Below are 12,514 nucleotides of genomic sequence, written 5' to 3' on the forward strand. Positions count from 1 at the left end.
CATACTTGTAATTTATCATTCGATTCATATTTTTTAAATTTGCTTATATAAGGTGAAAAAATTAATGAATGGGTGAATTAATTTTATTGATTTAATCGTGAACTACAAAACCGAATGCTCTGAAATCTTGGAGATGCTTTAATGTTATCATAAACTTGGTAATTTTTTGATTAAAATGTATTTGTTCATTCCCCCTAAAAAATTGATGACGTCACCTGAAAATTTTGCTGAATAAATCCTATCTGAAATGTGCAAAATATGTTGAGTTTTTACTTGCGATTTATCACTGCATTAAAAATTTTTTAGTTTTGCTCATACGGGGTGTCTCAAAAAAAATAATCACTGAGTTAATTTATTTTATTGATTGAATCAAGAATTGCAAAACTGAATACTTTGAAATATGTATTGCAGACGTTTTGAAGTTACTGTAAGCATGGTAGCTTTTTAATCAAAATATATCTGTTTATCAAGTCCAAAAACCTGATGACGTCATCTCAAAATTTTGCCGAATAAATCCCATCTAAAATGTGTAAAATATCATCAGTATACATATATTCGTAATTTATCATTGCATTCATATTTTTAGATTTGCTTTTACAGTGACTCAAATAAATTAGTGGATAAGTCAATTTATTTTATTGAATAACTCAAGAGTTTCAGAAATGAATACTTTGAGATCTTGCAGTTGTAGGAGTATTTAACATTGAAAGAAATCTATCTAGCCAAGAAAGCTACTTTTCTTCCGAGGCTGAGGCTAATTGCTAATGTTTCGATCAGTCAGCTACAATTTTTTGCAGTTGTTTTAAACACTCCTTTTCCAAATTGTAACGTAGATAAGTAAAATTTAATAACAAGTCAGTTATCATCTAAGTAACATTTTAATCACAATACATGAATAGATCGTAGTTTATTCGAGACGATTACAGAAAAACCAAATTCCAAATTATGTCATAATAATCACTTGAAAGTTACCTTACCGCTAAAAATAGACTTTTTGCAGAAAAACTATCTACAAAGAACGTTTAATATAATTAATTAATCAACAAGCAAATAAAAGTTTTGCTAAACATTTTATCTTGATATATTGTTTATTGTTGGCCTTTATTTTGTTGTTTTAAATTCGTAATTGGGTTTCCATTAGGACTGTATGGGTTGTGATTTGTGGTTATGAATGCTGAAGACTTAAATTGGATCTGTTGCTGAGTGTTAAATGAGATGACTTATTCATTCCTCGTTTCGAATTTTAGTCGGTAACCTTTTCGTGCTTTCGATACTAACAAAAAATAGTAATCAATATCTTCGATATTTTTGTAATCAACAGTTTCCATTATTTTGTAGTTTTTGACAATAGTTGCAAGAATAATCTTCATGGATAACATAGCATATTTTAAACCTACAACATAAAAGAAGACATATGGGTAGTCATTATAGTTATGTACTATTTACCGATACAGTTTCGTGCACCACAACTGAAAGGGATGTAAGTATAGTGAACCAAGACCTATAAGGTTATATGGCCATCATAAAAGTAGTTGACCGCAAATAAATACCCCCTTTGTGTGGTTCGCACTAAGCTTACCGGTTGGCAATAAATCATCTTCTAAACATTTCTTGCTCATATTTAACAGGGCCGGCTTTCAAAGCGAGTGGTTATTTCGGAACCTTCAGCGGCTGCAGGTAGTAAAGAAATAGTGGAGTGGTGGATGTTCATATTTAGTGAAAGCCGCCCCTGAACGAAACCACAAGAGCCGGTCGAGCTGCAGTGGACACGTTATTTACGACCCTAAAACCTTTTCTATTGTAAACAACTTAACTTCGACACAATGGGATGATTTTATGATGGCCATATAACCTTATAACTCTTGGTTCACTATAAAAGGATTTCGTTTTCGAACTTCTCCAGGTAAAAATCTATCTGGATCAAACTTGAGAGGATCTGGCCATAAATCGGCTCTTCTGTGAAGAGTTGCAATTGGGAAAAACACTCTCGTACCGGCAGGGAGAACGTATTTATCTACAATGGAAATATAAAACATTGTGTGAAGTAATAATTGTTTTTTAAGGACCTAGAGTGACATCTTGGTCTAAGGTTCTTAATATGAATGGTATTGGAGCAAATATTCTCATGGTTTCTTTAATAACACGTTCCAAATAATCCATATTGCTTACATCTTCTATTGTAAAGTTCCTGTCACGATTTCCTAAGATGGAAGTTACCTCTTTGAAGATATTTTCCTACAATAGACACCCATACCTATTAAATTGTCGCTAAAACATTCGTTATCGAACCTGAATATTATGATGTAGACCTAATACTAACAACACCGAACTTATGGTTATTGCAGTTGTTTCACTAGCAGCAAAAAGCATAAGAGGAGTTTCCTGTAAAATGGCTTCATGCGTCAATTCCTCCGTGTCACGCAATTCCAATAAATAATTTAAAAAAAGCCTCTTTTCCAGAGCATCATCTAAAATAATACATTAGACTTAAATTAATAATCCTTTAAAAACCATACTTTTAACATCTTGTGTTTGTTGGCCCTTGGAACATCGATTAATTCGTATTATCTGAAAATATTTTATTTTGAAATGTGTGGTTTTTGTTTCAAACAAACCTGTTCGACGAAATCACGAGCTTTTTCTGAAATTACCATTGTCTCTTTTTTTAGGACAGAAAATTTCCAGAAGAAATCACTTCGTAAAAATGGATTGTAAAAACGTTCTGTTAATATCTCTTCAAACCTGAAAAGCCCAGAAAGAAATGTGTCTTTCTCAATTATTAGATTTGCATCTACATCTCCTAGAGTTTCTAAAAATTTTATCCATCACAAATTTATTTGTCAATTCATGTAAAACATACCGCAAGCAGACGCGAATGTAAATTTCCATAAAATAGGGAAAATATCTTTTGGTTCCGTGTTGTAAACAGATATATTATTTTTTAAATCATCACACACGATATTCGCGTATTTCGCAAAGATCGGGGCAAAGGAATTTATAACATTTGTCTGGAAAGTTCGATTTATGATTTTTCTATGATCTTTCCATATGTGTACTAAAAACATTGAAAACAATTTTGGCGACTGGTTCTATTATTTTTATTCGGTAACTTACGGGGCGCAATCAGTAAGGACTCCTTAAAATAATCTTTGCTTATTTTATAAAATTCACCCTTATCCAGTTCGTTAGAAAGTATTATTTTCACATCTTCTGGACGAGTTGTGCTAACATACAATTCCTGTTGTATCCATATTTTAAATAATGGTGGGTACTTTGTTGTAAGATACAACAGGTTATTCATAAGTTCTATAATACATATAGATTTTGAATGTTATCAATTATTATCGTACATGCGTTCGTATAAAAATGAAACAGATTACCTTTACTGCCTCCTAGTAGCAAATGAGTAGGTCCAATTATCGGAAAATTAAAAGGACCTGGAATCTTCATCGCGTAATAGTAAAGCCATCGTCTTTTCCAATGATAGGAGAAAACAAAATATACTAGTAGAGTACTTAGTATATATATAAGGATATATGTAAACTGAAAATTATTGTAAACGGTGATAAACGCCATCTTCAAATGTTGATAAATAATTGAAAAATTTGATCGTTTCAACTTTATATTGCTTCGCAGTCTGTTAATTGTATGTTCGCACCATATATTTTTTTTTGCTCACCATCAATTATACTAAGTAGCCAACAACGTTTCTACATTAACTCATGCTAACAGGATTTTCCTTCCGACTATACATAAACGCTGCAAGCTGTGTCACTATTTTGGATTTAATAAGCATTTTCCATTCATTTTTTCTAGAATAGTAGATTGTAATAGTATTATATTGTATCGTTAAGTGGGTGACAGGTAGACCACCAAAAACTATTATATTCGATATACCTTATTTTGATTTTGCGCGTAATCCACCCTTGTTTTTATTTTTGTGTAGGTTTTTGTAAAACATGGAAATTGTACAATTTAATATAGGTTTTACAATTGTGTAACCCAACAGGTGAAACTTACCAATTTTTGGATTTGGCAAAAAGCTTCGTTTCTTACTCGTATTTCCACCAAGAATACAAAGGGCCAAGCCAGATAACACTCAGTGTAATTCTTAATTTTACGATATGTAATTTTTCAAAATTTTTCGACGTACTGTTTCTAAAATTGGAGGTGAACTTCCCCTCTGGTGGCGAAAAATATTGTCAGAAACAGGGTCACTCCTATTTATTGCCTGGATAATGATAATAATTGATAACGAATTAATTAATAATAATTGTCTACAAAACCGCAAAATAATGTTGATTGTGACACATGACGCAATAAAATTAAAAAATACTTTAATTACCAGTAAATCTAGTAATCAGCATAATATTCGATCAAACTGCGTAAAAAGAATAGAATCGTAGTTCATTGCATGTCATTACAGTTAGACCAAATTCCAAATTATTGTCATAACAAGGTTGTCATGCCTTTAACACTAGAACGACGGAGGCGGTCATTTGACCGCTTTTGAATTTTTTATTCTCGATATCTCTGGTTTTATAAAATATTTCGTTATTATCCTTCGTGACAATTATTTATTTGTTCTTGATTGTATGTGGAAAAAATCTCAATTCAATAGGACTGTTCGTCACCTGTGTGGGGATATGTCTTCCTAGAAAGACGGAGTGCGGTCATTTGACCGCTGCAATAAAATCGCTTCAAAAATTCTCGAAAAAATTAAAATTACCTGATACCCCATCCTGTCAACATCTGGACATAATTTCCACTAAGATGGTTGGTAATTTTCGTGGTAACTTAATTTATTTTGGCATTGCACTTGATTACATTCTTTGGTTTGGATCTTGTTCTTTTCGTGAAGGGTGTGCTTTTTTTTGGTGATTTTTGCTTTGAAAATGTCGCAACATTCGGTGAGAAAATAAATGACAGATTTGGAATTACTCCAAGAATTGAATAATTCGCCTCAAGATGAATAGTAGTAATGTATATGTGCACAAAAGTTCTGAAGTATAATACTACCACGCCGACTGTATATCAAGGGTAAAAAACAAAAATGTTCTGCTTTTGAGCACTATGCATCCTGATATAATAATTCAAGATAATCGAAAAAAGCTTCTGGACACCATAGCTTATTGCCACTTTACAAAATATGGCGACGATACGGTGGACCAAGTGGCTAGAAAAAATTTGTCCAAAGCGGGATCAAGGGCAAGTTATTTATAACATTTTAGACTTGGCTGTAATAAATGCATGGATTTTATATCAGGAAGTGATAAAGAAGAAAATAAGCAGACGAAAATTCCTCTTGAAATTGTGAAAAGAACTCGCAGCAAGTGATGTTGGGTCAGGTCAGGTCAAACTAATAAAAATGATCTACTGCTGAAAAAAAGTTTACAGGAAAAAGAAAACAATGCCATGCAAATAAATGCCGTAAAAAAGAAAACCGAACGCGTGATAGATGCAAAAACAATTTATGCGGAAAATGAAATAAAGTTACAAATTTCTTGTATGCAAATTGCTTTGAATCATAAGTTTCATTTATGATTTCCACTTTCTAATGTTTATGTTATTGTAATTTAGTTATTTAATTAATACTAATAAAGTATTTACGCTATTAACCATGTTTTACTGAAAAAAAAGTACAGCGGTCAAATGACCGCAAGCCGTCCGTAGAGGTATGCGTTAAACGCCGTCCTCCTAGTGTTAAAAAGAAACTTAAACACCTATAAGGATAGAGAGGAAGAGTGAGGCGACTTTAGAAAATTTTGTTGGGGGTATATTGACATTTTGAGGAAAAAGGTACCACCTATAAAGCATGGTACAATATAAAGGAGCTTTTTAAAACGTTTAAAGTTTGTGTTACAGATTTGAAGAAATCATCAATCGTACTACATACAAACATAGTGTTGCCCGTTATCAATGAATTCATATTTTTGGAGCAATTGTTAATCCGGTTCCTTATTATGGGTTGACGACCAGGTCACTCCAGAGTTGCGAACCAAATATAAACAAGTGTGTTTTCGTAATATGTGTTAGAATGTTAAACAGTGGACAGTAGCGGGGTATGGGTGATTAAAGTATGATACATTAATGAATTCAAAAAAACAAGCTCCACAAAGTCTCTAAAAAAAAGTATAGTGTGTCATTAAAAAATAAGTGATATGTGGTAGAAAAGCAAAAAAAAATAGGGTATCAAAACGAATTTATATGTCATTTACCATCTTAGGCGATTACTGGTTTTACTTATCTATATGTATTTTAATGTATAGAAGTTATCACGAATACAAATTCGCAAAAACAATGTTTTTTATTTTCCAAAGAAGCGAGATTTATTGCACTACATTTCAGGGGGGAGGAAAATAACTTTCGGACAATTTTTTTAGTTTATGGAAAGCAAGTGCTGATGCATGCATATGTGACAAAATATTAAATTTTGCGTCAAATAATACATATACATTTCGACAGAACTTCCCTCGCCCATAAAGTACGGTACATCAAATCCTGTCGATTTAACACAAGAGTATTACCGTATGTCAAACAACTGTAATATTTTCAGGCCAAAAATTCAGCAACAGTTCTCCGACTTAAAACGTGATCTCAGTAACGTGAGCGAAGACGAATGGAGAAACGTTCCCGAGGTGGGAGATGCACGTAATAGAAAACAGCGGAATCCTCGAGCCGAAAAATTTACGCCGTTGCCAGACAGTGTATTGTCCAGAAACTTTGGAGGTGAATCGACCAACACCATAGACCCATCGTCGGGATTAGCAAGCATGGTACCAGGAGTGACAACTCCAGGAATGCTTACTCCCACCGGCGACATGGACTTGCGAAAAATCGGTCAAGCTCGCAATACCCTCATGAACGTAAAATTGTCCCAAGTTTCTGATTCGGTGACTGGACAGACTGTTGTCGATCCCAAGGGTTACCTGACAGACCTTCAATCAATGATCCCAACCTACGGTGGCGACATTAACGACATAAAGAAGGCTAGATTGTTACTTAAGTCTGTTCGTGAAACCAATCCTAATCATCCGCCTGCTTGGATTGCTAGTGCCCGATTGGAGGAAGTTACAGGAAAGGTTCAAGCTGCAAGGAACTTGATAATGAAAGGTTGTGAAGTCAACCCTCATAGCGAGGATTTGTGGTTGGAAGCAGCCAGAATAAATCCCTCTGATACAGCTAGAGCTGTCATTGCCCAAGCTGCTAGACATATTCCTACTTCAGTTAGAATATGGATCAAAGCTGCCGATATTGAAATAGAAACTAAAGCGAAGAGACGTGTTTATAGAAAAGCTTTAGAACATATACCAAATTCCGTCAGGTTATGGAAGGCTGCTGTGGAGTTAGAAAATCCAGAAGATGCGAGAATATTACTTTCCAGAGCTGTAGAGTGCTGTCCGACTGCTGTAGAATTGTGGCTTGCTTTAGCGCGTCTAGAAACATACGAGAATGCTAGGAAGGTGTTGAACAAGGCTAGGGAGAATATTCCAACAGATAAGCAAATCTGGACTACAGCTGCAAAATTGGAAGAAGCCAATGGAAATCATCACATGGTTGAAAAGATTATTGAAAGAGCGATCACGTCATTGAGTTCTAATGGTGTAGAGATCAATAGAGAGCATTGGTTCAAAGAAGCTATAGAGAGTGAGAAAGGGGGTCATGTCCATTGCTGTAGAGCAATTGTTAAAGCTATCATTAGTTATGGAGTGGAACCTGAAGACCAAAAGCACACATGGATTGAAGACGCCGAAAATGTAAGTTATGCCTACGGGCTTATTTTTATCTCTTGTAATTTGGAAGGTTATTCCTTATGTTCATCTATCATACAAGGTCCTAAATGGAAAAGTGTTTTCAAGCAAATCACAATTTTTCTATTCACATATTAAAGATTCGTTAATTTAAATCCAGAAATAGAAATTAGCTGTGCCAATACAACAGTAACCGAAATTGGTGACGTCATCTCAAAATTTTGCCAAGTATTTGTTGTGTCATCTCCAAATGAGTAATTCCCAATTATTAATTTTTGAAGTAACGTAATTATCGAATTATACTTCAAAAACTGACAAAAATTTTATTATAAGTTGTAATATCTGCAGACTTATAATTTTTTTAAGACTCTGTGAATGTCAAGAGTAGTTTAAACCGCAGGCAAAAAAATTCAGTGTTGACTTTGATTTGAAAATGATGTCACACAGTTTTTTTCACTTCAAGTTATACGCAGTACTTTTAATTTTTTAAGTATCTATAATGTAGTATAAAATTACTTATTACGTGTCATACAAAAACTACATTTCTCAAAATGCTAGTTCCGGTTTATTCATTGTTAAATATTGTTAGTTGCTCTACACGTAGTTGCAAGGAGTGGGAAAACATTAAGGAAGTGGATAATAATTCTAATCGTCTTAAAGGAAATTAAAATTTCTTGCTATTTAAGTACGTTGTTAAAATGCATGTTTAGTTTTTGTCATAACAGCTGCTTTAATTATTAGTGCGCAAGCAAGTACATTATGTAACCACAACGTATTATTATAAACTTTACCATCATAAACTAATGCTAGTAATTTTTAATTTAATGATGCAAATGCATCTACGTACAGCATTGAGTAAGGATACTAACAACTTAAAGCCTAAAGTGTTCCTATCAACGAGAAATGTATGAAAATCAGTCTGCTTTAATTATTACCAATTGTGTTCAATGGGTAGAATTTGAAAACAGACAATGCTATTGCTTTTGCAGTAACTTTCCCGTGAAACCCAAAATCACAGATCATTAATGGAAATGTTAAAAAATCACAAGTCTTAAGTATAGGAAATAATTTATTCTAAAATTTGATTTTGATATTGAATTTTATTTTTTTATGACAGCCCCAAAATGATAAACATCAAAATAAATATTAAAGACTTTACCATCTTTTTTTTTTCTGCTACGTAAGCACATCATAGTGTAGTTATAGTTTCAGTATTAAAATGTTCTTTCAACATTTTTAAATTATGGAACATGATTCTATTTTTATAAATGAATTACCACTTAAAACTGAACACTGTATACGCAAAAGGCAGCAGCTTTATTTTACATTCAAATATTTCATTCGACCGTGGTCATGTGACATGTTGTAATAACCGCTGATATGATGTTTAAAATTGCATTTATTTGTGTTGTGCTGTGTGTGCTTGATGTATTCCACTTATGTTTACCCGGAATACACTACTGATACACTAGGTGAATAAGGAACATTTTTTCTTACATTTTTTTACATTTTTACTTCCCGAGCGTAAGCTAAGGAAGTATTGTAATCGAGCCCATCGGGCGATTGGCTGCTTTCAAATTTTTTTGATGAGTTATGCCTCCTAGAGTACGAAAAAATGGGTTTCTCATTTTCGTCTGTCTGTCCGCCGTCTGTGTCGATTTTTGTTAGACAGATAATCTCCGAAACTACCAGAGCGATTGTTGTCAAATTTTATATGTGCCAAATTTTGTCTAATCATCCCCACCAACAACGTGAAGACGTCACCTCAAAATTGTACATCGCAAATGGGTTTAACATTGTATAAAATAACATAGTCTTCCACGTGTGGTTTATGAATCCTCGTTGATTTTTTACCCGAGTTAATCAGACTAAAAAATCACAATTGTATAACAATATTTTGTAATTTAATTTTGAAACTGCAAACCGTATGCTCTCAAATCTTATAGACGTTTTAAAGTTATCATAAGCAATTCTTACCCAAAATATATCTGTTTATCCTCTCCCCCAACTGTTGACGTCATCTCAAAATTTTGCCGAATAAATCCTATCTAAAGTGTGCAAGACATGGTGAGTCTATGTTTGTGATTTTCCATTAATATTTTTTGGAATTGCTTATACAGGAGACTCAAAAAAATTTATGAAGGAGTCAATTTATTTTATTGATTAAATCATGAACCGCCAACTTTGAAATTTTACACATGATTTAAAGTTGTGTTAAGCATGGTAAATTATTGATTAAAATTTGTCTGATTATCCCCTTCCAAAAAATTTATAACGTCATCTCAAAATATTACCTAATAATTCCTATCTCAAAATAAAGTTTATAATACATGATCGTTTTCCGGGTTGGACCCGTGTTAATTGAGTTTTTGGGCTCAACGTTTCGCACACTTTCGTAAGTGGCATCTTCAGGAGCAGGGTTAAGAATAAGGCAAAAGAGCACGGTAACTCAGTATGTCAACCATACCAGAGGCGAAACTCTTCTGGTAGGAATTTATAATGTTTGGAAGAAGTTGAAAATGTGTTATTGTACTTCAGGGACCAATTTTTATATTCACTGTGCATAAAACAATTAAAAACAGCAATTAACATCAACCAAAAAAAAAATTACACAACTTTTAAATGTTATTTCTATTTTGTATCTGGAGATATTGACCTATACGATAATGATTGTTTGTGTCAAAAATGTTTTTACGTTTTTTCGTCAACATATAAGAACAATATATTTTTCTGGAAGTACTTATTAAACACTAATTTTGTGCGTTGGTAATGATCAATCTGCGACCTCTAAACATTTCGTTGAGATTGTCGGAATTTTCTATGACAAAAATATTTAATTTTAGTGTATTACTCAAGGAGCCTACGAGTGCGCTCGATCCGTCTACAACCATGCCCTTGCTACCTTCCCTGGAAAGAAATCCATATGGCTTCGAGCTGCCTACTTAGAGAAAAATCACGGAACTCGAGAAAGCTTAGAGGGCTTACTACAAAGAGCTGTAGCTCATTGCCCAAAAAGCGAAATTTTGTGGTTAATGGGAGCTAAAAGTAAATGGTTGGCTGGAGATGTTCCAGCAGCTAGAGGGATTTTAGCTTTGGCTTTCCAAGCTAACCCCAACAGCGAAGAAATCTGGCTTGCTGCAGTCAAGTTGGAATCTGAAAACCGTGAATATGAAAGGGCAAGAAGGCTGCTGGCGAAGGCCAGAGGCTCTGCGCCCACGCCCAGAGTCATGATGAAAAGCGCAAAACTAGAATGGTCCCTAAATGATCTCAAAGCGGCACAGAAATTATTAGAAGAGGCTTTGAAGGTCTTCCCAGATTTTCCGAAATTGTGGATGATGACTGGGCAGATTTATGAACAAGAAAACGAACTCTCTAAAGCTTTTGATACATATAATGCTGGGGTAACACTCTGTAGTCACCTCATAATAAAATGGTATTTACATAAATTTGTTTCTAGATAAAAAAGTGTCCCAACTCCATTCCTCTGTGGGTGTTGTTGTCTAAATTGGAGGAGAAACGAGGACTCTTAATCAAAGCAAGATCCGTTTTAGAGAAGGCTCGCCTCAAAAATCCCAAAAACGACATGCTGTGGCTGGAAGCAATAAGAATTGAACTCAGAGCTGGAATGAAGGACATCGCAAATGCAATGATGGCCAAAGCATTGCAGGAGTGTGCGACGTCAGGACCTTTGTGGTCTGAATCAGTTTTCATGGAAGCTAGACCATCACGAAAAACCAGATCGGTAAGTAATAAATTTGGACGTCACGTGGTTGGACAGAGATTTGTAAACTTTTCTCATTAGGTGGATGCCCTTAAAAAATGCGAGCACGATCCCCATGTACTTCTTGCCGTTAGCAAGTTATTCTGGTCGGAACGAAAAATTAGTAAATGCAGAGAATGGTTTCAGAGGACTTTAAAGATAGATGCCGATTTAGGTGACGCGTGGGCTTATTGGTACAGGTTTGAACAACTTCATGGCACACCTGAACAACAAGAAGAAGTTAAACAAAGGTGTTTAGCAGCAGAGCCGCATCATGGAGAGCTTTGGTGTTCAGTTTCTAAAGACATTAAAAATGTGGGGCTTAATACGGAGCAGATCTTATCAACAGTGGCTAAAGAAGTGGTCATACCTGTTTAAGCTAGAATCTTGTGTTGATGTGTCAAACGTCGTTAGACACAGAATTTTTTTTAATTGGGTGATCTTTACAGACGTGGATGTAGATATTAAGAAAATACTTAACATAAAATAATTATAGATTGTTCCCAAAAGAAATATAAATATATGTGTAGGTTTTTTATTGAGTATCACAAAACGAAAGAACAAGAAATCTGAACCTCATAATTCTTAAACAAGCTTTTCGTGGTTTATCTGGATTGACTTAATTTTGCTTTCAAAATTTAAGAATCTCTGAAAACTGTCTTCTATGAACTTTCGTTGCTACCTTCTTCTGTTACTTCATCAATATTACTGTAAAACAATTCATAGTCGAATTTTCAAAGCTCAATGATATTCCCCTATAAATTTTTTAGTATATTTTTTCATTAAATTTGTGTACGTCTTTTTTAGGAAGATTTTAAACTTCTTGCGTTTGTATCTGTTAACCAAGTAAATTTATTAATATCCAAATTTTTGACAGAAATGTTTCAACATTTTCAGACTTTTTATGGGAAACTCACACATCTTTCATCTTCTTTGCAACACATCATGAAGTTTCAAAGTATTTGTATTTCACCTCACATTTGATTTTCGACTTAAAAATTAA

At 33.9% G+C, this 12,514-nt stretch overlaps 2 protein-coding genes across 2 annotated transcripts in view; one reads left to right on the forward strand and one right to left on the reverse strand.

The window, feature by feature from the left end:
- The window catches only part of LOC135133333 (pre-mRNA-processing factor 6), a 29,172-nt gene extending 17,125 nt beyond the window's left edge, over positions 1-12,047 (forward strand). Inside the window, exons 5-8 of the mRNA XM_064061713.1 lie at positions 6,557-7,757; positions 10,595-11,152; positions 11,209-11,493; positions 11,554-12,047. Of these exons, the coding sequence (XP_063917783.1) occupies positions 6,557-7,757; positions 10,595-11,152; positions 11,209-11,493; positions 11,554-11,889 (2,380 nt within the window). The 3' untranslated portion in view covers positions 11,890-12,047. The remainder of the gene's footprint in view (positions 1-6,556; positions 7,758-10,594; positions 11,153-11,208; positions 11,494-11,553) is intronic.
- Positions 610-4,285, reverse strand: LOC135132899 (cytochrome P450 4C1-like). The gene is made up of 11 exons (XM_064061114.1): positions 3,680-4,285; positions 3,381-3,543; positions 3,115-3,306; positions 2,861-3,055; positions 2,616-2,809; positions 2,517-2,568; positions 2,290-2,468; positions 2,067-2,235; positions 1,857-2,014; positions 1,447-1,501; positions 610-1,393 (listed from the first exon to the last, which is right to left on the reverse strand). The coding sequence occupies exons 1-11, from the start codon at positions 3,680-3,682 to the stop codon at positions 1,221-1,223; spliced, it is 1,533 nt and encodes a 510-aa protein (XP_063917184.1). The 5' UTR covers positions 3,683-4,285; the 3' UTR covers positions 610-1,220.
- Positions 12,048-12,514: the final 467 nt, after the last annotated feature.

The sequence above is a fragment of the Zophobas morio genome, unplaced genomic scaffold, assembly GCF_036711695.1.
Source record: "Zophobas morio isolate AGI-343-1 ecotype UQ-CSIRO unplaced genomic scaffold, CSIRO_AGI_Zmor_V1 ptg000021l, whole genome shotgun sequence".
Lineage (NCBI taxonomy): Eukaryota > Metazoa > Arthropoda > Insecta > Coleoptera > Tenebrionidae > Zophobas > Zophobas morio.